At 38.7% G+C, this 27,722-nt stretch overlaps 2 protein-coding genes across 20 annotated transcripts in view; one reads left to right on the plus strand and one right to left on the minus strand.

Annotated features, from left to right (window-relative positions):
• LOC124149153 overlaps positions 1 to 18,131 on the plus strand; it is a 130,651-nt gene extending 112,520 nt beyond the window's left edge. For 4 of the 5 annotated variants that reach the window (XM_048391737.1, XM_048391739.1, XM_048391741.1 and 1 more), the window contains 12 exons: positions 152 to 299; positions 3,220 to 3,240; positions 4,490 to 4,540; positions 5,454 to 5,675; positions 6,356 to 6,616; positions 7,070 to 7,168; positions 7,795 to 7,886; positions 8,388 to 8,436; positions 9,527 to 9,567; positions 11,684 to 11,791; positions 12,456 to 12,527; positions 12,767 to 18,131. In XM_048391737.1, coding sequence (XP_048247694.1) covers positions 152 to 299; positions 3,220 to 3,240; positions 4,490 to 4,540; positions 5,454 to 5,675; positions 6,356 to 6,616; positions 7,070 to 7,168; positions 7,795 to 7,886; positions 8,388 to 8,436; positions 9,527 to 9,567; positions 11,684 to 11,791; positions 12,456 to 12,527; positions 12,767 to 12,880 — 1,278 coding nt within the window. In that variant the 3' untranslated portion in view covers positions 12,881 to 18,131. The remainder of the gene's footprint in view (positions 1 to 151; positions 300 to 3,219; positions 3,241 to 4,489; positions 4,541 to 5,453; positions 5,676 to 6,355; positions 6,617 to 7,069; positions 7,169 to 7,794; positions 7,887 to 8,387; positions 8,437 to 9,526; positions 9,568 to 11,683; positions 11,792 to 12,455; positions 12,528 to 12,766) is intronic. The other variant, XM_048391740.1, reaches the window with a different exon arrangement.
• Positions 18,132 to 19,938: 1,807 nt separating this feature from the next.
• LOC124125507 (dedicator of cytokinesis protein 1-like) overlaps positions 19,939 to 27,722 on the minus strand; it is a 90,540-nt gene continuing 82,756 nt past the window's right edge. For all 15 annotated transcript variants that reach the window (XM_048391727.1, XM_048391710.1, XM_048391726.1 and 12 more), the window contains one exon: positions 19,939 to 27,061. In XM_048391727.1, the coding sequence (XP_048247684.1) occupies positions 26,981 to 27,061 (81 nt within the window). In that variant the 3' untranslated portion in view covers positions 19,939 to 26,980. The remainder of the gene's footprint in view (positions 27,062 to 27,722) is intronic.

Genomic DNA, 27,722 nt, shown 5'->3' on the forward strand with positions numbered 1-27,722 from the left:
GACCCGGGTTTCATTCCCGACATGGGTACAATGTGTGAGGCCCATTTTTGGTGTCCCCCGCCATGATATTGCTGGAATATAGCTTTAAGTGTAAAACCATACTCACTCATGATCACTCACTCAGACTAAATGTGTTTTTTTATTTCTACAGCACGACTCTTCCATGGAAAGAAGGTCGGGGATGAACTTTGGCCGGTTCTACACTGGCAGTTACTTGGAAAACAGCAAAACGGATTATTTAAAACGAGCAAGCCTCAACCCCAAGGAGACCCAGAAATCCCCTCATTATCATAGACCCCGTACGTTCATTTGTAACTTAGACTTTCTTGTTTCTTTACAACCAGGGTCCTTAGCTTTTTATCCAGCATTGAATTTTAGTGTAGTCATTGTACAGAAATGCTTTCATCACCTTTCTTTCGTTGATTGGATTTAGAGTAAGAGTTCTGGAGTTGAGGTGTCTCTATCCTCAAGGCAATAGATTTGTCTTAAAGGACAATTTAGAAGCCTAGGGCTTACAGTTTCTATTGACAGGAGATCGTAGAAAATGAAGCAAGTGTTTTCTTTGCTTTTTTAACCAGTGTTTTAAAAGCATGTTAAGTGCAATTAAGTGTCACTTTCGGTTGGGAATCTGGTTAGAAGGGGCGGTCAGGTAGCCTAGTGGTTAAAGTGTTCGCTCATCACACCAAAGACCCGGGTTGGAATCCCAACATGGGTACAATGTGTGAAGCCCATTTCTGGTGGTCTCCGCTGTGATATTGCTGGAATATTGCTAAAAGCGGCATAAAAGCCATACTCACTCACTCTGGGTTGAAAAATGTGCCCCAAGTAATCTGTTATACAAGGCTACTTGGTGGATCAGACTATCCGGCTCTGTGGCATGGTTGAGGGTGTGTCATTGTACCCCAGTGGCTTGGAGCGTTGCTCATTATATCAATCTCATGGTTGTGTGGTCCTGGCTCACTGGGCACAGTTCTCAGTGGTAGAAACTAACAGTTTGGGTCTGCTAGTCCTGTTAAAGATACCATATAGCAAACCCCTTAAAAATGGCAAATTTCTACTAGTCCTTATGATACCTTTACTATTGGGCAGTTTGGCAAGGACTACAGGACTAGTGCCAATTTCTAACTCTGGTTCTGTGGCAGGAATATTGCTGATTGGGGCAATGTTAGGCATGTTATGTTTCCATCTAAGGTTGAAATTCCGATATTTAAAAAAATAATTTTTATTATGATGTTTTGATGTAGACATGCATCTTTGGGAGGTGCACCATTTTCTGTTATCCTCCCTGAGCAGAGAAGACAAGTTTTCACAGTCTTTTTAGTCATTTGTCAATCACATTCCTGGATTATCCAACAAACAAACATTTCCAATTTTCAATTTAGAAATCATTTTCACCTTATTTTTGTACTTGCTGACATTGTGTTAAGTTGTCATCATTTGACTATTGAGGCAGGTTTGGTGGAAGGAGATAACATGTCATCATCAATATATACTCTGGAACCTTTTTTCAATTTATGAAGTCACAGGTTCACACATTAAGAAATTCTTTGTTTATGAAATACTCACATCATTATTACCCTATCAAGATTCCAAGGCAAAATAATAGGCCCTCAGTATGTGTGTTCTGACAAGGATCTTGTTGTCCTACTGGATTGTTAAGTGTGTCATATCTACATACTGGGGCTGTCGGGTAGCCTAGTGGTTAAAGCGTTCGCTTGTCACGCCGAAGACCCGGGTTCGAATCCCGACATAGGTACAATGTGTGAAGCCTATTTCTGGTTTCCCCCGCCGTAATATTGCTGGAACATTGCTAAAAGCGGTGTAAAACCAAACTCACTCACTCACTCACTCATATCTACATACTATTATGATATGTACCCTGGGCCCATTGACAGTGTCATAAAACAACATTCACTCAGGGCTACCAGCAAGGTAATTGTTTTGAAAAGTCAATATGACTTCCCTGGTGTATCGAGTCCAATTGCCATGTAAGTTACAAGGTGAAGGTGAGCTACAGCCCTTACTTTCTGATATCGACATCAGTTATGTTTGAATAAAACATGGATAATTCTTATGAAGCCTCTACCTCTATTATATCATTGCCATAAAACCTGTTTTTTGTCTGCAATCACACTGAAACTAAAATTTCAGATTTCAACAGAAGTCCTCTCTGCCAACTACACATGATAAGTTGTTTCCCAAATGGCACATACAGCTCTCCTGTGTGCAAGGTGGGAAAAACTTCACTTCTTTCCTGTGTGTGCTAGAGGACACATCTCCTGCATGGACAATCATACGAATCAGGAATTATGGACCCTGTTGGAACAACCTCTTCATATAAATTGCAGGAAAGGCGATTTGTTATGCTCACAAGACCTGGAAAATGTTGCTATCAGTTTGTCAGTCCTCAGAGCGGCGGACAACACTACAGTTGCAGATCCAGCTCCCTGATAATGGAAACTATTCAATTATTTGCCTTGGCTGACTCAATTGCCAGATAGCAGTGAGAGATACCCGGCAAGTTCAACATTGTCGAGGACAGCCTTCCCACAGGGGACGTATTGTTTCAACAGAATGGACCCTCCATCCGGAAGTTGGGACACCGCCCATCTAGACCACTTTGCCACCTACCTGAACAACCTTCTCTCAGTCTACGTCAGGCCGGTTCTGGACCAGAAAGTGTCTCAAGTCGATGCTCTGGACGGGTTTCTTTTCTTAAGTGTTGCAATCATCTGTCTCTGGTAGTTTGAAGAATGGAAAGTAGTGATGTTTTTGCTGCCTTGGAGAGATGTACATGCTATTAGGGGAACAACTTATCATGTGTAGTTGACACTGAAGAGGACTTCTGTCGAAATCTGAAATTTTAGTTATAGTGTGATTGCAGCCAAAATACAGGATGTATGGCAGTGATGTAATAGAGGTAGTATTCTTAGAATTATTAACAATGATAACTATTGTTTTGATGTTTGGATGCGGTTACCTTGGCATATCACCTGTCACTGATATCATCCTTGTTGCTGATGTTGCTGTAACTATGGCAACCACTGTCCGATTCATTGGTTGTCTCCACAGCATATATGCATATCACCTACTTATAAACAAGATAGATATTTTGAATTTTTCTTCATGTATAAGTTGATAAAAAGTATAATAATTGAGAGAATCGATTACTGTTTCTGATCATCTGAAAATATATACATTTTTAATTCTTCTCTTCAGTCGAGCCCGGACGTTACCAAGGTTTATAGACTAATTCCTTCCCTCACTGTCGTCAAATTATTTTTGTAAAGTTGATGTTTCTGGTTGCTGTGGATTGAACGACAATTATACTGTCAAATGTTTTTTTCTTCTCTCATTCTTTTTTATTTGTGCGTGCCCTAAATATTGTTCAAAGAAAGGTGTATTGACACTCATTAATCAAAATCATATATTACAAATAGCATAGTAAACACTAAAACACTTATATTGACTTGAACTAGATTTTTGTAAGAAAGTTTTGATAAAATTATTTTGATGTCAACATTTTTTTCAGTTTGATCCTACGTTACAATTCTAACAAAGATGTCATTCCATAAATGATTTTCATGAATATCATCATTAAAATACTAAACGACAATCATCCTTATTTATTTTTTGTTTTTTTGTTTTATTTTTAACTGTTTGTTTATTATGATGAAATGTGTGTGAGCATATCAAGCACTGAATACTGAAGATTCACATGAAATTGATTTTGAAATATTTAGATATTTTAGATTTTTTAATTTGCTTTATTTGAAATACAACATTTTGAATCGATAATTGATATTTTTGAAGTTTTGTTCTTGAGTATAAAAAGATATGGCTAGTTTGTTTTTTATTGATTTTGGTAGTAAAACAGGAAAAATAATGCTTAAATGCATATGTCGTAAGCAAAAACAAATATTTAATTTAAAATATTTGGTTCAAATTAAACAAAATTCCAGGTAAAAAATATCTATAAGCACGTATCAAATCTGTGACGTTTTTCAACTCATCTTCTGTATCTACTGCGTTCATCTTCAGAGTGCACAATGCATGCATGTAACAGACTATCTCATAGGCTAGATGATGCTTCTCGGGGGATCTATCCATAATAGAAACAAAATGGATTGTCAGGATTTTCAACCTTCACCTTCATAAGGAAATCAACATGTGGATTTCAAAATTTTAGTGAAGAATGTTTTTTTGTGAATTTTTAGTGGTATTTGTGAGTACAAATTTATTTTTCATGCTTGACGATGAATTGTTCTCGTGCCCTGTAATTTAAAGAAATGATCAAATTGGCATTTATCATTGAAATGATATTGAGAATATGGATTAAGTCTCCATCATCATGTATCATAGCAGGGTAATAGAGTCTGATGTTGTTTAAGATGAATTCAGAGACGAGAGTGTTGTTTGTTGTTTAGGGTTGTTTATAAGATATAATTACCAAAACTGTTGTTGTACGTTTCTCTGTCTTGTATTTCAGCTAACTTCTCCTATTCGAGTGACAAACCAGAATTTCTCAAAGCAAGAAAAAGTAAGACACAGTAATTTGTTAAAAAATTAATTGTTGTAAACTTGTTTCCAGCCTTTGTCTTGAAAAGATTTCCTTGTGCTGTGAAAATTGTTACCATTAAGTGAAAAATACAAATTTGGATGTCATTTTCCCAACATATACTGATGGCAAAAAATAGTGAAACATGCAGGAATTCAACTGGCAAATCTTTTATGTTGTGTTGAATGTGAATGCATACTGAACCCCTGTAAAGATCTGGGTTAGGGGTGGTCTTCAGGATCCCATGCTTTTTTTAAGAGGTGACTAAATGGATTGGGTGGTAGGCACACTAATGTGGTTGATGCATGTTGTATCCAGGGAGCACGGGTGGCCCAGTCGTCTAAGGCGCCGCAATTCGCTGTGCAGAGTTGCGTCCCTTGGGCACGCCAGAAACCTATGATTGTGGGTTCGAATCCCGGTTCGCCCCGATTATGTTTCTAGGTTTGTCAGCACCATACCCGTGCTTGTGGGTTTCATCTAAGTGATAAACGTCTTAGACCTGCATCACTTCAGGCTTTCCTCCCACATTAAGCTGACACGCCACGATATAACTGGAATATTGTTAAAAGCGGCGTTAAACCCAACTCACTCACTCACTCACTCATGTCGTATCCCAATGGGGTAGATCGATATTTCAGTATTTACATATGACTGTCATACAGCTTGAATATTGCTGAGTGCGGCATTTAAACAACAAATAAACAAAACAAACTGAGAACTGAAATGTTTTAGTTTTCATTTTACAGCAGTGTGAATAGTGGGGTCCCCAGGACTCTGTCTTTTCCTAGAGACAACTTAGCGTTTTGGATTGTCCGTCTCTGTGACATTGGTACCTCAATGCCACCCTACATTTCCTGCTGTTCTGTAGTCATTGAATGTTTGGTCACTCTTGCAGTATCGGCGTCAGGGAGCAGCGGGATGATGGCGCTAGCGTCCGGGGGGACACGTGTCGTCAAGGTGCGCCGCAGCTCCTCCCCCAGCAGCCTCCGCAACTCGGAGGCCGTCAGGATGAGCACCTACCCTGCGGGCAAGCGACCCCTGCCCAACGAGGTGGAGAAGATCGAGAGGGATGACTGGCCAGGACCTGCCTCCCCAGCTGCCATTCTGCCGGAGATCTGTAAGCTAATGTGTTGGGATGTGAAGTTTAGGGACAGACAATTTGATATTCAATTTGGGGGGGGGGGGGGGGGGGGGGGGGGGGCATTTTGTATCGAGATTAGATTTTTTTTAAGAATTGCAGGGACAATGTATTTTTTTTGATAATCCCAGAACCCCCCTAGAATATCAACTGACCCGATTATTTGCAGACAGCTGTCGTATAGGTGGAATATTGCTGTATAAGCTTGAAACAAGAAACAATGTCTAGATCTCAGAGCTCAGTCTATTTGTCTACTGTTGGGTAGCCTGGTGGTCAAATGAAATCATTCACCACACTGAAGGCCCGAATTTGATTCCAATGTGCAATGTACAATGTGTGAAGCCCGTTTCTTGAATCATCTGCCATGATATTGCTGACATATTGCTAATAGCAGCGTAAGACCAAATTGACTCCCTCACCCTTGTCCTTGTGAGTGAGTGAGTGAGTGAGTGAGTGAGTGAGTTTGGTTTTTACGCCGCTTTTAACAATATTCCAGCAATATCACGGCGGGGGACACCAGAAATGGGCTTCACACATTGTACCCATGTCAGGGTTCTAACCCGTGGCGTGATGAGCGAACGCTTTAACCACTAAGCTACCCGACCGCCCCCTTGTCCTTGTGACCACGTTAACTCATGATGTGTGGATGTTTCCTCCAGTGCGAGAGCGGCGGAGGAGTCGGGGGGAGAAGGACGATGACGATGATGAGGAGGTGGAACAAGACCCCAAGTTCGAACGCGAGCTGGAGGAGATCTCCAAGTTGAAGGACAAGTCCGGCATTGGCTCCCTCATCTACAAGGAGATGGAGGAGAGAAGGTCTCTGCCCAAGAAGCCGATGGACCCCTGGCTCTCCTCGCGGGTCCCGAGTGCCAAATATGTGCCCAGATACAGCACACGGTTCCAGTCGCCCATGTTTGCCTGTGAGTTCCATACCTTGCCAGTAGCCTTGGAGGGGTGGAAAAGAAAGTCTCAAAACTCGTACCCATCAGAGCCCTGTACATGTTAGCAAGATTGGGGATGGGTGGTCGGCTGAATATGTTCACATGATCACTTGATTCAGAGAAATTTACAGTGGCCATTATGAACAATCTCTGTGATCTATTATTATCGTAAGAATTCCTTTTTGTTAGTATTTTGTAGTTGTATGTTCTGTTCTATTGCATAAAATAATAGAGTGGTTGGCAAATAGAACAAAATCTTAACTTTAGATATATTTACTTTACTTATTGTCTGGGGCTTATTGGTTGAATCCGTAAACCAAACATTAAAAAAAAGAAGTTCTTTTTGAGTACTGTGGTGACAGAATTATTGGTAAAACTTTCCACTAAACACAGATATAAAATACGGCTGAATTCTGATATGTTTCATTTCAGCTCCGTCTCGATTTCTTGACCGACCTCGCTACGCATGGGATGACAGTGATATCCGTGGTTACCGATCTCTGTCTGGCATCGGTTATGGCTACAATCAGAGTGAGGATGTGTTCTAGCGACCTCTTTGAAATCATTCGTAGGGAAAAAACACTTTACTGGATGTCATTAGTTCATTCGAAATCATGAAATGTATGTTAAGTCTCATTAATATCAAATGTTTTACGCCGATGCTATACCCCTCTCTGTAAAGATCTTTAAAACCTACGTAGGTACACGTGAAGATCCGGATCAGAGTAGGTCTCCAGCAACCCATGCTTGACGTCACAGGCGACTATGCTTGTCGTAAGTGGTGACTAACGGGATCGGGTGGTCAGACTTGCTGACTTGGTTGATGCATGTCATTGTATCCCAATTGCGTAGATCGATGCTCATGATGTGAATGACTTGATTGTCTGGTCCGGACTCGATTATTTGTAGATTGCAGTCATATAGTTGGAATATTGCTGAATGTGGCAAACAAACAAACAAACAAACATTGGAGGTAGGTGAACATTCTAATCAGCCAATCAGCATCGAGGCTTCTGCATTCTCAGTACAAACTAGCAAAGTATTCTGAGCAGCTTATCTGATTTCTGTATCTTGTATCAACTTCAAGTCGCTTGCCCACTCTCAATGGCGATGTGGTACATACTTTTACAGCACTAACTTGTACGTGGTCATTTCAGCACCCAAGCCAGGCTATGGACCATCCTATGGTGTGGCACCAAGGGCAGCAACTCTGCCACTTTCGGGTCTCTTTGGTGCTAGAGATGAATTCGTAAGTAAAATTACAAATATTTGTGTTGGAAAATAGGAGTGACCTTGATGGATGTATTTCGCCAGTCATTGTGTACTGGTATATCAAAGTACTATTGTCATTTTGATACATATTCTGTCAATTTTTGCTCCACAGAAATATTTTGAAAAAGAAAAAGTTAAATAACATTTCTGACAGACCAAATGGCCGATTCTGTTTCCTGTTTGACTTTCTGATTGGTCAATGATGTTTGATTGACAAGTGGTAATTGATTTCTTTCTGCCATCGATTTTGAATGAAAAAAATCCATTTAAAGAACGACAAAACTTGCTTGGACAATATTGTGACAGAAATATATTGGGTGTATAACATTTCAAATGAAGAGAACGAAATTTCTTAGAGATAGAAAATGATAATAATTTGATTTGAATAAAACGGTTGGCATGTTTAATGAGAAGTGGGATGAAGTGGATGTAGAGAATGTCTGCTTGCTGTTAAGGACTTGTCTGTGACTATTTGCAGGATCTCTACCACATTAACCATGATGAGCCGACACAGAACGGAGACAGAAGTGAGTAGAGCACTCTCCGTGGTCAGGCATGTTCTGTTCCGTGAGGCAGCACTATAAGTCTTTAAGACCAAGACCCTATTCACAAAGCGCTAAGATGATGGTCATGCCTATACCTTACATAGGCTTAGTGGTAGCTCTATAATGGCTTTGTGGAATGGCCTTGTACCGGTAACACAGGAATTAAGATTAATCGGAGTCTTTGTCCAGTGTCATCATCAAGATCTCACACATTGTTTGCACTTTATTCCTCCATCCACCGTGAATACACACAATTAAGACCCATTAAGATCCCTGGGTAGAATTGGTCTGCACCAACCCATATCCTTGCCATAAAAGGCAACTATGCTTGTTGTAAGAGGCAACTATTCTTGTCGTAAAAGGTGACTATGCTTGTTGTAAGAGGCGACTATTCTTGTTGTAAAAGGTGACTATGCTTGTTGTAAGAGGCGACTATTCTTGTCGTAAAAGGCAACTATGCTTGTTGTAAGAGGCGACTATTCTTGTCGTAAAAGGTGACTATGCTTGTTGTAAGAGGCGACTATTCTTGTCGTAAAAGGCGACTATGCTTGTTGTAAGAGGCGACTATTCTTGTGGTAAAAGGTGACTATGCTTGTTTTAAGAGGCGACTATTCTTGTGGTAAAAGGTGACTATGCTTGTTGTAAGAGGCAACTATTCTTGTTGTAAAAGGTGACTATGCTTGTTGTAAGAGGCGACTATTCTTGCCGTAAAAGGCAACTATGCTTGTTGTAAGAGGCAACTATTCTTGTTGTAAAAGGTGACTATGCTTGTTGTAAGAGGCAACTATTCTTGCCATAAAGGGCGACTCTGCTTGCTTTAAGAGGCAATTGTGCTTTCCTTAAAAGGTGACTATGCTTGTCGTAAGAGGCGACTATGCTTGTTGTTAGTGGCGACTATGCTTGTCATAAGAGGCGACTAATGGGATCAGGTGGTCAGGCTGCCATAGAGAAAAATAATCCCAGTAAGAGGCTGATCTGGCATCAAGGTCGCCATGGTTACAGATAACTGACATTAAATTTATCACTGATCATGCTAATCACTGTCACTAATGAAGGTTTCTTGTTTCTACAGCTACACCCACATCTACTTTGAACGCTGATGGTGTTCCCAAGGTATGGAGACGTTTGTGTTACGAAGGTTTCTTGTTAGTTGAAGATATGTTACCTTTTACTTGTGTATGGGATCTGTTCACGTAGTGTTCCTTCAAATACCCTACCACTATTACATTGGGATATGATGTAATACAGATAGTATTCTTAACACAATTATAACCATATTTTGATAATTCCTTTGATTACCCTACCTCTGTTACGTCATATCCTGATGTAATAGTGGTAGTATTCTTAGAATAATCCAAGATAACTATTGTTTGATAATTCCTTCCAAAACCTAACCTCTAATACATCATATCCTGATGTAATAGAGGTAGTATTCTTAGAATAATCCAAGATAACTATTGTTTGATAATTCCTTCCAAAACCTAACCTCTAATACATCATATCCTGATGTAATAGAGGTAGTATTCTTAGAATAATCCAAGATAACTATTGTTTGATAATTCCTTCCAAAACCTAACCTCTAATACATCATATCCTGATGTAATAGAGGTAGTATTCTTAGAATAATCCAAGATAACTATTGTTTGATAATTCCTTCCAAAACCTAACCTCTAATACATCATATCCTGATGTAATAGAGGTAGTATTCTTAGAATTAAACACAATGATAACTATTGTTTGTTGTTTCGTCGCTGAAACATTATTTGTTTAAGGCTGTCATACATGAGGAGCCATTCATCAAGTATAGCCTGTCCATGTAAACTTTGCCCATAAGCCGTCCAAGGACCCACTAGTCATTGGTTTGAATCCAAGATGCACTCTGATTCTTGTTTTTTCGTTCCTGTGCTCATGCCATGACATGATAAAGGCAGTGAATTTGGGAGTCCAGTTAGTGTTTAAAATAAAAGTTATTGCCTGGCTGCCATCAGGACCCACAGACGTCAGAAGCTGCAGGCCCTGACTAAACTCTTCAGGCCCTGTTTAAAAAGACTGCAGCGTATTGTGAATAAATTGACACGTAACTTCACTGCAGGTCATAAGGACCCATGCATATTTGAAAGTACAGGCCCACCACGATATCTACCTGACGCGGGACATGGGGCAGGTGCTTATTTCGAACACGGAGTCCAGTTTAACCTTCAGATAGGCCTTCACTAGTAATCTGTCTTAAAAAATCCTTAAAATTATATAAAATGCATTGAAAGACCTTGAATTTGGCGACTATTGCTGACTCTGCTGATAATAAATGAAATTATTTTTCTCCATAATCATGTGTGATGACTATGGAGCATAATATGTGTCAGTAACTCGAGTAATAAATAATATTGAGCCTTTTGTGTGAACTGGAATATTTTGGTATCTGTTTTGGATGTGCAAATGCATCCATTCTGACAATAAGAACAAGTATGAAAAAATGAATACCTATTGTATAGTCAGGCTAGATGTTATTCCATATGGTTGTCAAGCTGGATACTTATTGCATAGTTAAGCTAGAAACTTGCTGCAAAGTAAGGCAAGATGCTTGTTGCACATGGTAGTCAGGCTAGTTACTTAGCGCATAGTCAGACTAGTTACTTATAGCATTATGAGGCTAGATCTTATTGCATTATCAGGCTAGATCTTATTCATTATCAGGCTAGATCTTATTGCATAGTAAGGCTAGATCTTATTGCATTATCAGGTTAGATCTTATTAATTATCAGGCTATATCTCATTGCATAGTAAGGCTAGATCTTATTGCATTATCAGGCTAGATCTTATAGCATTATCAGGCTAGATCTTTTTGCATAGTAAGGCTAGATCTTACTGCATAGTAAGGCTAGATACTTATAGCATTATCAGGCTAGATCTTATTTCATAGTAAGGATAGATCTTATTGCATTATCAGGGTAGATCTTATTGCATTATCAGGCTAGATACTTACAGCATTATCAGGCTAGATATTATTGCATTATCAAGCTAGATCTTTTTGCATAGTAAGCCTAGATCTTATTGCATAGACACCAGGCTAGGTGCAGTGCGACTATATGACCAAAGGTTGGCCATTCACTTAGATACTGAGAACTGACTGTTCTTGCTAGATGTGTTGTAAGCATGTCTTTAGCCTGGAAGTACATGTTTAAAGTATGGGGTAATGTAGCAGTATGCAAGTGGTGTGTTGATGTTTCAGCGTGAGCCGCGGGTGTGGGGCATCAGTGGCGTGTCGGGGTACGAGGGTCCTTCCATATCATTACTCAAGCTGCAGAAGAGCACCTGGCACACAGAGTCGGAACCCCCGGTAAGCATATCACACACCTGCACACACCTGCACGCACCTGCACGCACCTGCACGCACCTGGCACAGAGTCGGAGCCCCCGGTTAGCATAACAACAAGTTCCATATCCTTCTCCTGGCCAGGTGAAAATGAGAGCTCACTCCCAAGAGTTACTTCCCTTTATAGACCTACCTCTGTGACCAAGTTCTCATAAGCTTGACGAAGTTTAGTCTATTTTGTGAAACTATTCAACAGTCCATTCTATAAATTCATGAAGACATTTAAGCAGTGATGGTCTCCAAAACTTACCTAACTTGTCCTGCCTACAGCTTAAAAAAATAAAGAATTGGCGGTGCCTGACAACTAAGACTATTATTTTTTTTAGCCGGAAAGATCCAGCTTTGTTGTTTGGACATGCCAACTATTTTCTGCACATGGCAGTTAGCAGACTTATTGGAGTTTTCACAAGACAGCCTCTGGCCAATTGTAATAGCTGGCTAGATAGGATTGGTTGGTCAGGCTCGGTGATAACAGATCATAGTTAAAGGATGTACCAGCAAATCTTCAATATCACTTATCATAAATAAGTATCAGTGGAACTCACAAATATCTCGACGTCACAAATTGTGACAACAGTGATTCTAGAACATGGCTCGCGGACAGATCTAATTTTGCTTTGTGTTTCAGGTTTATCCATATGACAAGTTGAAGATAACAAATTTTGATCTGCCCAAAGATGTAGATACAAACCATTTAGAGGTAAGCATCAAGTTGACATAGAGTGTATCTTTTTTGTTGGATGTTTGCTTATTGAGCATACCTCTCTGATCAATGCTCCCTGACCAATTCTGGAGTCAGTATACGAGTGGGGTATCCACGTTAAACTGTGGAATGGTGTCTCAGTGGGAGTATAAAGAAATTCCTTTTCACAGATGGACAGTGTTTTGAAGTACATTCAGGAGATGGTTTTCACATTGATTTCTCTCATTCTGTTACAGATTCATCTAAATGAGGAAGAATTCCAAAGTATATTTGAAATGCCTAAAGAAAAGTTTTATAGATTAGCAGAATGGAAGAGGAACGACATCAAGAGAAAACAACATTTGTACTGAGATGTGGCTGAGGTAGAAGGAGGTGCCATCAGGAACCATCTATCATCCAATCACAGGCATTGTTACAAATAACAAACGTCCAAACCGCAAGCCGATTTTGCATCTGTGTATATGCCTTTCGTTGCCAACAGAATTGGCAAAGACATTCACTGCAGTTTTCAGCGGGATGTGTGTATGGAGATAACTCCAATCTTGCTTCCTTTTGCAAAGGGAGCTTACTCCTTCTTGATCTTGTGCAAAGGGGAATAATGCTGGAGAAAATATCCCATTTTGTTAATAAGGTCAATGGGAGATAACTCTTGGAAGCCCAAAATGATCCCTAACAACCACTATTAGTTTTTCTTCTTTTCGAATTGAAAAAGATATTAAATGGAGTTTCTGGAAGAAAATCATTTCTTGATGATTTGAAGACATTTAACCAGTTGACTTTTCTTTATAGTGACAAACAAGAATTGAAAACTGATTCTTAGTGCTGAAGACCTGGTTTGTTCCGCAAGGATTCAGTGAAGAAGTGCTATATGAGAATTCCCACCCTGGTCACGATTCCCACAACGTAATAAGTGAGGAATTGCAGGAATTACACTTTGATGAAAATGTTTTCACCAAAATGGCTGTGTTTAATACATGGTTTGCTACTCAAGTGGAGATAACTCTAACTGAACAATTGCATCTAGCATCTCATGATCATAGAGACACATGGCCAACTGAAACCCTCCCAGAAGAGGGTTTGCTTCTTCATTGAGAGCATAATATCTTCACTGGCTATCTATCTAGCAGTGCTGGCTTAAGCTGAAACGTATAACTCCGATGACCAGTGCGTGGCCTGTCATCTGGGAGCAGTCTTACTGACAGAAAGACTGTGCATGATGATCGCATTTATATACATAATCACTGTAAAACAGTACATTTGCTATGTATTCAGCCTTGAATGTTACAACTATATACTGTCAACCATAGTTTAACTGACCTGGTTAATAAGCGCCAGAACTTGATAAAAAAACAGGCCATATTTTATTTATGCACATAAGGTTGTGTTTTATTTTGCATATTCAAGCCAATGCTATAATGTCTTATATTTTAAGATTTTTCATTTGTAATATTTTTCCTGAAGATGGTTTTATATTCTGTGATCGATATGAGAAGCATGTTCCACTTTATTTTTCTTTGGTTCACACAAAACATGGTATTTGGTAAATATGGGTATTTGGCTGTTAATGGTATATGCTGTGGAATCTGAACTGTTTAAATCTATTTTTGTTTATCTTTTGTTTTTTATATCCAATGGCATTATTCATAAGTCATGTTTGGTTGTGTTTGCATACGAAGAAGTCTGCATTTATTTATGATTGTATCAACAAGGAAAACAGTTCGCTGCTTGTAAATTATTTTTTGCTTGTATATTTATCATCTGCTTGTTGCCCAGTGTATGTTTCGGCAGATTCTTTGTTGACGATGAAATTCTGCCGTTCATCAGTTAATTACACTTCCGTAACCATGGTTACTTGTCATGTCCATTGCATATTTGTACATAGCACTTGGTCAGCATAATTACCACGGATTTATTGGATAACCAACTTCCTAATTTCAGTAGATTCCTGTAACCATCATCGTTTGCGTGAAACCAGAAAACGAGATGTTCTGCGAATTGATTCATGCATGTGCAACAACATTTTCTTATCAAGCCTATTAAATAGTCCGATGGACAGAGAGAGAAGCACCAAGAAGAAATGTAATGAGTTTTACACCAAATCGTGAGATGTTGTGAGGGGCGGAGGGTAGCCAAGTGATTAAAGTGCTCATCACAAACCAGGTTCGATTCCATCATGGGACAAGCTGTGAAGCCCTTCTCAATGTCCCTACCATTTGTCTGGGCTATTGCCAAAAGCAGTTACATCCAACTCCGTTATCGTGTACCATATGTTATAAATTTATTCAGAATCAAGCAGTTACATCCAACTCCGTTATCATGTACCATATGTTATAAATTGATTCAGAAGTATTCAAACAATATTTGATACCTATACCTCTTTGAACCTTTTTTCGATCTCTGCACTGTGAAGTAATTTTTGCGAAATGACGTTTTTGTACACCTTGTAATATATAGCCCTGGAGCCTGTATAATCAGCTTGGATTCCATTGTGCACCTCTGCGGTTGAAAAATCATGTGCGAGATCGAGAACACCGTACTGCACCATGGTGGTGCCGGCTGAGTGTGGCGCCGGCTGGGGGTTGCGACAGGACTTGAGTGCCTAAGGCGTGGTAGATCTGTACATAAGCCATATTGGTTATCAGTTGTTGGTTCAGTTCTTGTACAAATGATGTAGTTATAACCATGTACAGTTGGACGGATGGATGGATGGCGAGAATGAATCCTGCTTTGTGAAGGAGGCGGCGGAGTTGAAGATGGTGTCGACCCTCGTCTCGTGTGTTGGACTTGGCGATGTTGTGTGTCCTCACTGTACAGTGCTTGTACCCTGTGTGTAGATCTTGCCTGACCACATTCACCCTAGGCTCCTCATATATTAGGTATGACATTTTTTTTTTTTTTATTTATTTTTTTTTTAGATGAGTAATATAAAATAATTCAAAATTCCTATTTTTTACTTTGTTTATGGACTACAAAGCTCAAATTTAACAAATGTGACTAAAATTATTTTTTTTGGTCTTTTTTTCTTTTTATTTGTGTCCAGTCTGTTAAATTTGTCAGTACTAAAAAAATATTCGAAGTAGGCAAAAGGGTATGAATGTCTCCCTTTGATTTTTTAAAATTTTGTGTTTGTCCACATGTATTGTTTTTGTTTTTTTTAGATCTGTAAACAAATTATGATAAGAAAGAGGCCACGGAATGAAGTGAGATTCCTCCCCTTCAACACACGGATCTGCCGCTATTCGTCATAATTTGGTTTGAACTTTTTTAGATAAGTTTTAGAAGAATTAGCTTTTAATATTGTATTATAAATAAAAAATGGCAAAAGTCTAAGGTGAATGTGTTTTGGCTTGCTAGGATAGTTGACATATTAAGCTATCAACGTTTTATGAAAGACGTTTGTGTTGATTTGGTGCTTTTTACGATTGTAGATTTTTTAATCATATCTGTTTAATTGGTATTGTTGGTGTTATGAACATGCAACCCTCTTTTTCCACAATGGATTCTTCCACGATGTTTGATCTTGAAATCATGGAGAGTCTATTTTGAGAAATGGGTGAAATATTAATCTGCTTTGTAAGTGTTGAATTTCTGAGAAACCTTGTCCCCCTGTCCAGTCATTGTTGATGAGTGTTGATGTTCGTATGCTTGTTATCACTAATGGTATGTCTGTTTAATGTTTGTTAATTTTCATCCCGATCTTGGATTTGTTTGTGTGATATGTCACTGATTCGTACATCACGGTCAATTTTTTTTTCTGTTGAATCATGGCCAATATCCAACCTCAACATGTTATGTTAATTTTATGTGAAAACAATATGGGAAATGTGATTGAATTTCATATTGATTCAAATATATTGGATTACAGGTATATTTAAATTACTGAATTGAGAAATTTGTCTTATGTAATCCTGAACAGTAATACCAAATATGGTAAAAAAAGCTTAACTTTCAAACATTTTATTATTCAAATAATGGCATCTTGATCATAATGTGTACGGAAGCTTAGGACAAGTGATATTGAAATGGTTATTTTTGTGATATTACCATATGTTGGACGTTGCCTCGGTGACAAGTCGCTGTTTTTTGGTTGCCACTGTTGTATGGCATTAGGTCCCCTAGCCATAAGGGACACTCGCTTTAACATATCAGTAAAAAGGCTAGTTTCATAGAACTTTTAAGTTTTAGAGATGTTTTAAGCTTAGACAATTTTTCCATCCGATTTGATTCAGAACTTTACCAAGTGCAATATACATATTTAGCAAGTTGATCATGTGACTATGTTGTGGACATTCTTGATTCTGAAGGCTTTCGTGCATGATACGGTTGATCGATAATCAAATCCAACCTGAATTATGCAAATTTGAAAAATTTGAAAATTTAAATATACATTTAGCGCTATACTGAAGGGCGCAATATAATGGTAACCACCTAGAATTTTTTTTTCAGATTTTTCAGGCTGTATCAATTTCAATCAGTTTCTGCAGAACTGCTTTTTCTGCGAGATGTTGATTTCATTAAACCAGATCTGAGCTCCTGTGAGTGATTGAAGTATGTACCACTTAGACACAATTCCCTCGTTCTATGACTGTTTCATCACACCTGACTATCATATTGCGTTATTGGACAACTTATATTGTCATGCTAAGGAAATGGTATTACATTTGTACTTGAATTGAAATGCTATACACATGAAATTGAGAAACAGTTTGAAAACCGTTTTGTGTGAACGTTTCAAGGTAGGATACAATATTTCATTTGCAACTACGGTGTAAGCATTTTTTGGAGTAATGTTTTGCAATAGTTTATATTCTAATGTTTTGGAATATTACTTTGCAAGTGGAGTTCTCCAATTCCAGCAAACTAGTCCCACTATCTTTTGAGACTATCAACTTGCTCCTGTACTCGGCTTCATGTAGATTACTCACAACTCTCCTGCTTTGTAGCACTGGCGACTAACCACACAGACCGTGGTAGCTACGTTTGGCATTGCTTGCGGTTTCTGAGATAAATGCACCTTCTCAAGAACTGACTTTCTTGTTAGTCTGTTTGTGGACATTAGTTAAGTCTCTGCAACAGGCTTAACTTCTCCGAGGTTGGTGGTCAGACTAGAATGAAATCAAATTCACTGGCTGCAAGGTTCTGGCAGCTGCAGCAATAATTAGATTATAGGTATCAGAGCCCCGCTTTTCAATGCGATATCAGTGTGACGGCAGTTATAAGTATGTGTTGAAGAACGTCTTAGTGCTAGGACCATGGTAAGGTTACGTGGAAGAAATTGGGTTACGTCCTAGTGCTGGGACTGTTGAAGTCTGTTGAAGAACCGGAGTAAGATGTCTTTGTCCATGTGGAAGAATCAGTAACGTCTTAGTGCTAAGATCGCATTGTGGAACGGGGACATGTTTGAATCTGATAATGGCCAGGACAGGAGTTGTAATCTACTGCAGCGTGTAGGTTGGCTTGGTGCAGCCTCTTTCTGTCTCTAGTTGTCCACGTGTGTACATTGATACATCTGTTTGCTACGCTTGTACCAGGCAGTGACAGACATTGCCATCAGCAGATTGGCTTTATATGCAAAGAAATAAAATGGATTCCTTCTCTTTATCATTGATTTCTGTTTTTTTGTGTGAGGGTCTTCCAGGTGGACCTTGTGTATATATGTGATATATGTGTGCGTTTGTTGTTTAACGCCACTTTCCACAGTATTCCAGCTATATGACAGAGGCTATCAGTTATCAAGATTGGACCAGACAATCCAGATATTGATATTGTGAGCAACGATCTAAGCCATAGGGTACCTTGACACACCATCAACCAAGCCACCAAGTCCAACCACCCATCCATTTGGTCGCCTCTTACAACAAACACAGGTTGCTAGGGACCAAGTTTAACTCATTCCATGGGTCGGAGAAATATACTGAACCGCAAAAGAAACATCACCATGGATAGATATATGAGACACCTTATTTGTCCAAACATACTTTACTTTGAGACATATTAAAAAGATGAAACTTGGCAAAACTGATCATCAAGGTTGAAATTAAAGTGTCAAATGTTCTTAAAGTGAAACACAACACTAGTCTTTGAAAAAATTGCATCACACTTAAGTATCTCGTATGTCCGCCATGTGCATTGATGACTGCCATGTAGCATTGATACATGGAATGGATGAGGCGGTTGATGAAAGCCCACTTGAGCCCACACTCTGAGAAACGCCTGACGCAGTTCAGCTGCAGTTGTCGGCCTTGGTCGGACGTCATTCAGCTGTCCTTGAATTTCCTCCCACAGGTGCTCAATTGGTTTAAAATCGGTACTGAGGGCAGGCCACTGCATGGACATGCCAAATGAGGTATGGCGTGTGGTCTCAAGACTTGATCAATGTACCGAGCTGCTTTGACACCATTGTCTCTCCCTGGATCGATGTTCTGGAAGACCACAGGCCCCACCCTCCGTGCAAGACCAATTCCACCCCACACCATGATGCTCAGACCACCCCAAGAGTCTCTCTCAACAACACACGGCGTCGCCAGACTCTCTCTCTGCCATTTGCTGTTGAGATACAGTAATGGCTCTCGTCTGAGAAGAGGACTCTTCTCCACTGCTTGTGGTGCCCATGCTGGTGCTGTGTTGCCTGCCAACTGAAGACGGTCCCGGCGATGACAGATGCCTATGACAGTGGAGGTGTCTACTCGTCAATCGTCGACACACGGTGTCCTCACTAATATGTCGCTGGTGTGTCCCCATGGTCTGTCAAGCAGTTTCCGTTTCTTGAAGATGCTGTCACACAATCTGACGATCCTGATCCTTGGGTAGTGACCCTTTGTCTTCAGCTACGTGGTCGGTCATGTTGTTTTGGTGGTCTGGTACTGTTGCTGGAGCCTGTATATGGTCCTTACGTGGGCGGTTTGTCCAGCTTGCAATCGTCCATGGGCTTGGTGTCGCTGATTTCTTGTCAATCTTGGCATGTGGTAGCAATTCAATAACGAATGAATGTTATCCAATCTGGGTGGATTTTTATAGGGCAAGAAATGGTGGAACTCACGTGCATCAGGTTACCATGGCCGTTGCCGTGATGCGTTTAGGCGATCGGTTTTATTGTCATCTGCTTTGTTTTTTTATCATCAAATTTCATTCTTCCGGACAAAGTAATGTTTAATTTGAGAAACTTTGACACAAATTACCCAGATATTTAAATGACAACTTTTCATGCAATGTTTCTTGGGGTGACGTTTCTTTTTCATTTCAGTATATATGGCATGGACAACTCCTTGGTGTGGAGTAAGGTACAAATGCAATTTGTGTGTTTGTAATCATCCAAACCAGGGAGCAACATGTCGTGGACTTAACACTGTCATCATACTGCCATTCTTGTAGCAAACCACACTGCATGCTGGGAGAACTGAGACAAGGCTTATTATGAAATAGTTTATTCCAGTTTCTTAGTGACAGACAGGCAGGTACTGTTGAGTTCACAGAATTCCCCATATGACTATGTACAATCTGACTATGATACAATGGCACCATGACGGCAACAAAAGTATGTAGCTGTACCAGAACAAATGAAGATTTGTAATCTTACAAGCTTGAACAATTGCAGTTACATGATGAATATGCTTGGGTGATTAGAAATTGTCTGACTATTTTGGCAAAAAAGCAGCACATTTAAAAAATGTACCAAAACCAGTTTTAAACCTGGTTTTGGGAAGCGAATGGCACAGATGATTCAATGAAACAGTGTGATTGATTTATCAATGAAACAGTGTGATTGATTTATCAGTATCTACAAACTGTTACCTAAAAAAACAACTTGTATTGAAATTCTGCACAGATTATATTCGTTTCAAAATTCATCAATTAAATTAAATCAGCTCAATATTCATAGTTGAATTGAGAAAACTGCATATCCAGCTCACAAATTTCAGGAGTAATCAATGAAGATGGCATACATCATTTTACCTTAAAGTGAATTTGACATAATTATGACAATATATGGTACAGGAAGTCGAGCATGACATTTTCATAGCACTAGTCACAGTATAAAAAATAAATACAGGATATAGACACGCTTTTCCAGATGTGACAACGGTAGATTGAGCAACAGACTTTAATGTGAAGGCAAATTGGCCACAACCATTGTGTGCATAAACTTTAGAAAATACCATTGATATGCACTGGCAATTCCATATATAGTTTGGATTAGAACCATTAATATTCCTGTTTAATTTTTTTATCTAAATATTTGAAAATATGTTATATTTGTATCTTTTGTTGATCACACAGAAGGAATATATGTATGTTAGTAACACTTTTGTATATTACTATGCATACGTGTTAAATATACTACGTAAGTGACATATATTTGTGAGAATATTACCTGTACAAGTTCATAAGTTGACTAGTTTCTCTCTCTATATATATATGTTATACATGTATATGTAAACTTGAAACCACTCTAATCATTGCAGTATAGGTCATAAATCGACAAATTGATACTATAAAAAAAATCATAGGCTCAGAATACCAAATTTCTACAAACTTCTTGTCCCTTTACAATCTAAATGCACTTTACTGCCTTGTTCAAAGAACTCTCAAATTAATAATGATTGTATTGACAAGAAAAAAGATTTTACAAAAGCTCAATTCACTTTTCGCGATAAATGCTATCAAAATAAATCTTATAAAAAATGAGCAGTTAAATTGGATCATTCATAAAAAAAATATGACAATATAGCCACATAATTGACAGTGCAATAAAGAATTCATATGTTATCATCGCTATATGGCTAAAATAATGCCGATGCAATGTTAAACTTTAACTGATTAATTTTAATTTCATGTTGTCATACATGCTAATACATTAAAAACATTTTCTGTTCTGGTAGAAATTCCAGTGACTTTTCATAAATAGATTTTCAAACATCATATTCAGTTAACACTCCACTATAAATATTTCAGTACCCGATTATCTGAAAAGTGAAGAAATATCAATAACGAATACAACAGATCACGTACTCTGTCCGAGACAAAATATGATGGAGCTGCTTGATTGTTCAGCAGAAACCATAACCGATCAGTACATGGTCTCGCTTTTCAGCTTTTTGAAGATTACTATATATATATATTGAGTGAATACTTTTACAGATGTATATTCAAATATACATGTGATTGTCCGCTAGACTAATCAGAAATAGTACTTGCCAAATATTTGGCGTGGAATATATCCTTTGAGGATGGTCTATGAAATGTACAAACATACAAAACATTGCATAGGTACGCCATAGCACGACAGAGAATGGGGTGTCCACAGTCTACAATGAACTCACAAAGGACATACACAAATGAGGGGACATATACACAACTACATGTCGATATCTGTCATAGAACAGCTGACTGTCAGGGAAGGATGTTTTGAGCACTACAGATGAAGAAATGCATCTACCGGTATTTGAACTTGTCACTAGCAGTCCATGTATTCATTTCTGAAAACACAGCTGTCAATGTATTCATTTCTGTAAAAAATAGCTGTCGATGTATTCATTTCTGAAAAAACCAAAAAACCTTTGGGTCATGAATACCTTGCAGTATCAGGAATTAGTAATTGGTAGAATAGAATTTCTTCTCATATATATCTTATTTCTATATACACCTGAAAAACAAGTAAGCACTGCTCTACATTTTTCCTAATGGAAAGGCCATTTCTAAAAATTGTCATAAAAAAACTATAAATTTATCAAACAAAGGGTCTTGTTTTTGATAGGGAGTGAGTCAGGGGATTTAACACTGCTTTAAACAGTATTCCAGTTGATCATGGCATGTCCGCTTAATCTGGGAGGAAAGCCCGAAGTGATGCAGATCTAAGATGTTTACCACTTTGGTGAAACCAACAGCAAGGGTATGGTGCTGACAAACCGAGATACATAATCGGGGTGAACCGGGATTCAAACCCACGATCATAGGCACCTTCGACGACTGGGCCAACCATGCCCCCTTGTTTTTGTTTAATGAGGTATTCATTTTGAAAAAAAAAATGGAAAGGACATATCTATATTTTGCAACTGATTTTGATACAAACAAGCATCTACATTTAAAGCGAAAGGAGCCCAGTGAGGTTGGAGATTCAGAACTTTTGGAAAATCTAGACTTGCTTCATTTAAGGCAATAGGATTATGGTCAGGACTAGGCCGAAGAGGAAAAAATAGGGTTCTGGGACTGTGAGAAAGACTACCGACATTTCAGCAGGTATTTGTGATATCTTATAAATACATTTTTTCTGTTGATATTTCAAAATATACAGGAAGTTCAGGTAAAGGAAAATACAGAAGGGTAGATGCTTAACTTCTTTTCATGTGTATATATCTAACCAGACAAATCAGGACAATTGAAATACACTGCCCAAAATTGTAGCTAGGTAGCTAGCACTTAAAACAGCACTTTGGTAGGATCATGTATATTTTTTGTCTTAAGCCATTCAGGTCACCAGTGACACAGTGACTTGAGTAAGTGAGTGAGAGAAATATTTCATGTCACTCAGGGCGGTACTGTAAACCCCAGGAATCACTCTCAGAGTCATTTTCCAACACAATTCCGCTACAGGAGGAAAACCTGTTGCCAAGCAACACTTCTGTATATATGGCAGATATCGAACATCAGTTTTATCGAACATCAGGAAAGACAAATGTGTGTAGCACCGTATGAAAGTAAAAAGAACGATTCAGAACTTAAAACTAAGCAAATGCAAGCTCCTTACAAAATATATCGAAGTCTTCGTCTGTCTTAAAACCACATCAAAAATACATTTGGTAAATGAATACAAAACATGAAATAATGCTTCAACTCCAATGACTCTGCACAATCAGATGAAGAAAGAGTGTCAATGAATTGAGGGTAAGGACTTGTAGTGAAACTAGATGCATGGTTAGTAAAATAACAAAACAACATTCTTACAAGTTACGACCTTTTGTTTTGCACTAACTGGTATATAGTCAACTGTGCCTAAGTATATAAATATATCTTTAGTTGTCATTTATATAATTATTCCCCCCCCCCACCCAAAGTCTCTTAAATAATTTCAAAAAATTAAAAAATTGCAAAATACTATTTGAAATTTAGAAACAATATCTTTTCTTGATTGTTTGTCTACAGTTCACTCATCAAACATTTTTAGAGATCAACATATTTTAGAAAAAATCAAAATCTTATTTGACCATGTATCTGTAAAAATATATGTGCAAACCGAATCATAAATGGTCCTGGCCTTAAGGTCAAGAACAAATTGACAAGTACGTTTTCCCTTAATATATCAACCCATTTTGTCATTGATCCTCTGAGGTACAATTACCTACATTTCGGGACAAACCCAACAATAACCTGACAAATAAATAATAATATGGATACCAGAAAAGTATTTTGTGCCTTTTATTTAAAAAAGTGAGTGATTCACAAGTATTTTTTTCAGATCAAATGCATTATCCTATTAACCAATCAATGAAAACAAAAGCCATAAATGCATTAAAGATGCTAAGCATTGATGAAGAAATAATTATATGACAGAATGATAAGACTCAACTGTATTAAGGAAACGCCAGACTGATTCAGTTGTTGTCTATAACAGAGATCACACAGAGTCTGTACAGGAGGTGTTAGTAATACAATTACTAGTATAACTCTGTAATCATGCTCAGTCCACAGGATAAACACTGCATTTCTCCATCTCCCAGACTGGTTCCTGGCCAGTCTCTTCAACAGGATTCTTGTCTTTAATAACCACACAATCATGACCTTATTTGGAATGAGGGTAAAGTGAGTGAGTGAGTGAGTGAGTTGGGTTTAATGCCGTTTTTAACAGTATTCCAGTTATATCACGGCGTGTCAGCTTAATGTGGGAGGAAAGCCTGAAGTGATGCAGGTCTCAGGCGTTTACCACTTCGGTGAAACCCACGAGTATGGGTATGGTGCTGACAAACCTAGAAACATAATCGGCGTGAACTGGGATTCGAACCCACAACCATAGGTTTCTGGTGTGACAAAGGGACGCAACTCTGCACAGCGAATCGTGGTGCCTTAGACGACTGGGCCACCCGTGCCCCCGAATGAGGGTAAAGACATTTTGACCAGTCAAATGTCAGTGACTAATCTGTCACCTCTGGTATTTTAAGTTATGAGCAATTTTCACATATTTCCATCTTTGGTAAAACTTTTCATTGGCATCAACGTACAAAAATGGCCATGAAACATTATGAATGCATGTCATCACCTCAACCCTTCAAATACACTGCTTCCAAAGGTCCCATAGGCTAGAAACAAAAGGTTGTCATCAAGACAACCAAAATTAAATCCTTGGATTGCATGCAAGGTTCATACAAAACATACAACCACCAACTTTAAGGCCTTTTCAAGGTACTGGTCACACTTTTCTTCTACTTTTAAAGTGTGACCGAAGAGTGCTTTCAAATATTTTAACTAGAACATTCATACTAATTCATAGAACTATCTATTCCAGTCCACACAACTGTGTCTCATTTGCAACATGATGTCATCAGTTATCATTAGAGATGAAATAAGTGTTATATTTATTTTACAACAGAGTTAACCATAGTTATCAAATTCAGCCTTTTCAAATTTTAAGGCGGATTGAAATTTAAAACTTTTTAAGGGCGTTTCAAACCTGTGTGAACCTTGCCTTGATGCCACGTCCCTTAAACCTGCCACCATCTCATGCATGCCTTCATGTAATGGGATGTCTGAATCTGCCATGGCTTTGAGACTCACCAAGGATCTGGGATGTATGGAGGAACACAGTGTATATCTTACCAGAATGACTGAATGTGTTGTCACGGAAACCATCCCATATGGCATTATGCTAAAATTATTAGTACAAACATTGCAAAAAAGAGGTAAAACTTCATGAAGTGTATGATTAAAAGCACACAAAAGCTACCGTTTACCTCCAAGTAAATTCACCTTGGATAAATCCTTTTGTCTTGACAACTATTTGGAGACAAGACCGCCAAAATGTCATCTCAGCATATCCTTTTGCAGTTAAATACATGGCATATGTCCCATAAATATTTCAGAAAATATTTCAAGTGATACCATTTGAGCAAAAGAAATGACATGTAAAAAAACATTGTGGAGCTTTTTCCTTAAAAAAATTGAGCGATGACATGATAAAATGTTGCAAGGAAAATATGGTCAAGGTGACATTCAAATACACAGAGAACATGTTCCCCCAATAGATACGCTATTATGAATTCTGATGCACAAGCAGATGGAAAGCAATAGAGAAGAGATCAGGACAGCAGGAGATCTACATGGGATAGAGAGAGAGAGAGAGAGAGAGAGAGAGAATTTGGAGAGATCTATTTAAGAATATGCAATTCATCTTTCCTACCAAATGACTAAAATCATTTTGTACGTGTTTTCCTTCACATATACCTCAAATCAATTCCTACAATATTAGCTACCACTTTGTACATGTTAACTTTTAAAAAAATCATAAAGTCATTGGACAATCATTGACACATTTTGATAGTATATACATATCGTTCTACAAAGATGGTGCCCTATAATATAAGCCATTTAGGCTGCTGATATACATCTTGAAGCTTGTTGAGGTGGTGGTTGACTACGATGAAATACTTCTCGCAGATATGAGGCTGATGATCAACAATTCTGTGAAACCCATCTGTGATAGCCTCGCACATCATGCACGTGTGGAAATACTACGCAGAGACATCAGAATCAGTACATACACAGCTTGGCAAGATCGAGCTCAGCCAGAGAACATTGCTGACATCCACAGAGAACCGGGGACATTTTACAAGCATACCTATGCTCAATAACCTATGTACATATCCGCAACGCTGACTGAAATAGATATGTAACTGATATTTTCCCCAAAAAAAACAATGTGACAAAATAAGCCAAAAAATTATTTCGAGTGCTGATCATCAAAACATTCTGTTTCAAAAAAGGTATTAGAATGAATGTTTTGACCATATTGTATAAGTTTTTGAGCATAGGCAAGGTTGTGAAACATTCTCCCATAGTTTCACATATCTCAGACATAGACGTAACATCAGACATTGCTGTGGACGTAATGAAGGCGGCGTGTTTCTCTGGAGTCACTGACATGATGCTCTTGTGGTGACCTACATTAATACTGAGGTCAGTTTCATTGACCTTTCCTTAAAGTTCAAGGACATGCTCAATTCTCTTTATTTAGCAAGGCTTAGGTCATCTAGGAAATGACTTTCATGCTCTATCGGTCATTTCCAATAAAAGACTCAGATCAAGAGTAGGTCAAGGTCAAGAGGTTACGTCCTTACACCTTCACATGCATCAGGTCATTGCTATGGCTCCAGTTAAGCACAGAGGTCAAAGATGATCTCTGCATGCTGCAGCTGACATTCCCTTGCCCTTCAGGGTTAGGCACAAAGGTGAAGGTCGCAGGATCAGTGGGGTAGCGAAGGTTTTTCAGGCACGGGTGGTGGAATGTCATCATCGTCCGTATCAAGTGGAAGAGGTGGCACTGGCTGCAGTAGGCAAGTGAGACAGTTATTGAAATGAGAAATAGCCTGAGAAATACTTTACTTGCATATATAATAAGGAGAGAGTATGTGATAAGCTGACAGAATGATTGCGTCTTGTGCAGAGGCTATGAAGAAACGTTGACCTCCAGCTTCCCATGACACATCCTTGACAATCCAGTGCATCATATCTCCATTCTAACATAGACACAGAACCCATATCCCACCATACCATAGACACCTTTCTTTCCTGACTGAAATGAGCATTCACATTATCATTGCTTGACCCGACTTTTGCGTGCCATCTTTCCTGTCTTTTAATACAGGGCTGTGGGGTAGTCTAGTGGTTAAAGCGTTCGCTCGTCACGCCAAAGACCTGGGTTCGATTCCCGACATGGGTACAATGTGTGAAGCCCATTTCTGGTGTCCCCCGTTGTGATATTGCTGGAATATTGCTAAAAGCAGCGTAAAACCTTACTCACCCACCCACCCACCCAATTCATGGGCATGTATTCTGTGTTGAGTTTCCAGCTAAAAGTTTGCTTAAATCTGTTTTCTGATCAGATTAAGTATATTTTAGACTTACTTCAACAAGGCTGCAGGTGTAAATGTAGATCTACTGAAGAAGCATTTTGATTGGTTTTGATTTCAGTCTCATGAGAGAAAG

Source organism: Haliotis rufescens, unplaced genomic scaffold, assembly GCF_023055435.1.
Source record: "Haliotis rufescens isolate VD_foot unplaced genomic scaffold, xgHalRufe1.0.p SCAF_96, whole genome shotgun sequence".
NCBI classification, from domain to species: Eukaryota; Metazoa; Mollusca; class Gastropoda; order Lepetellida; family Haliotidae; genus Haliotis; species Haliotis rufescens.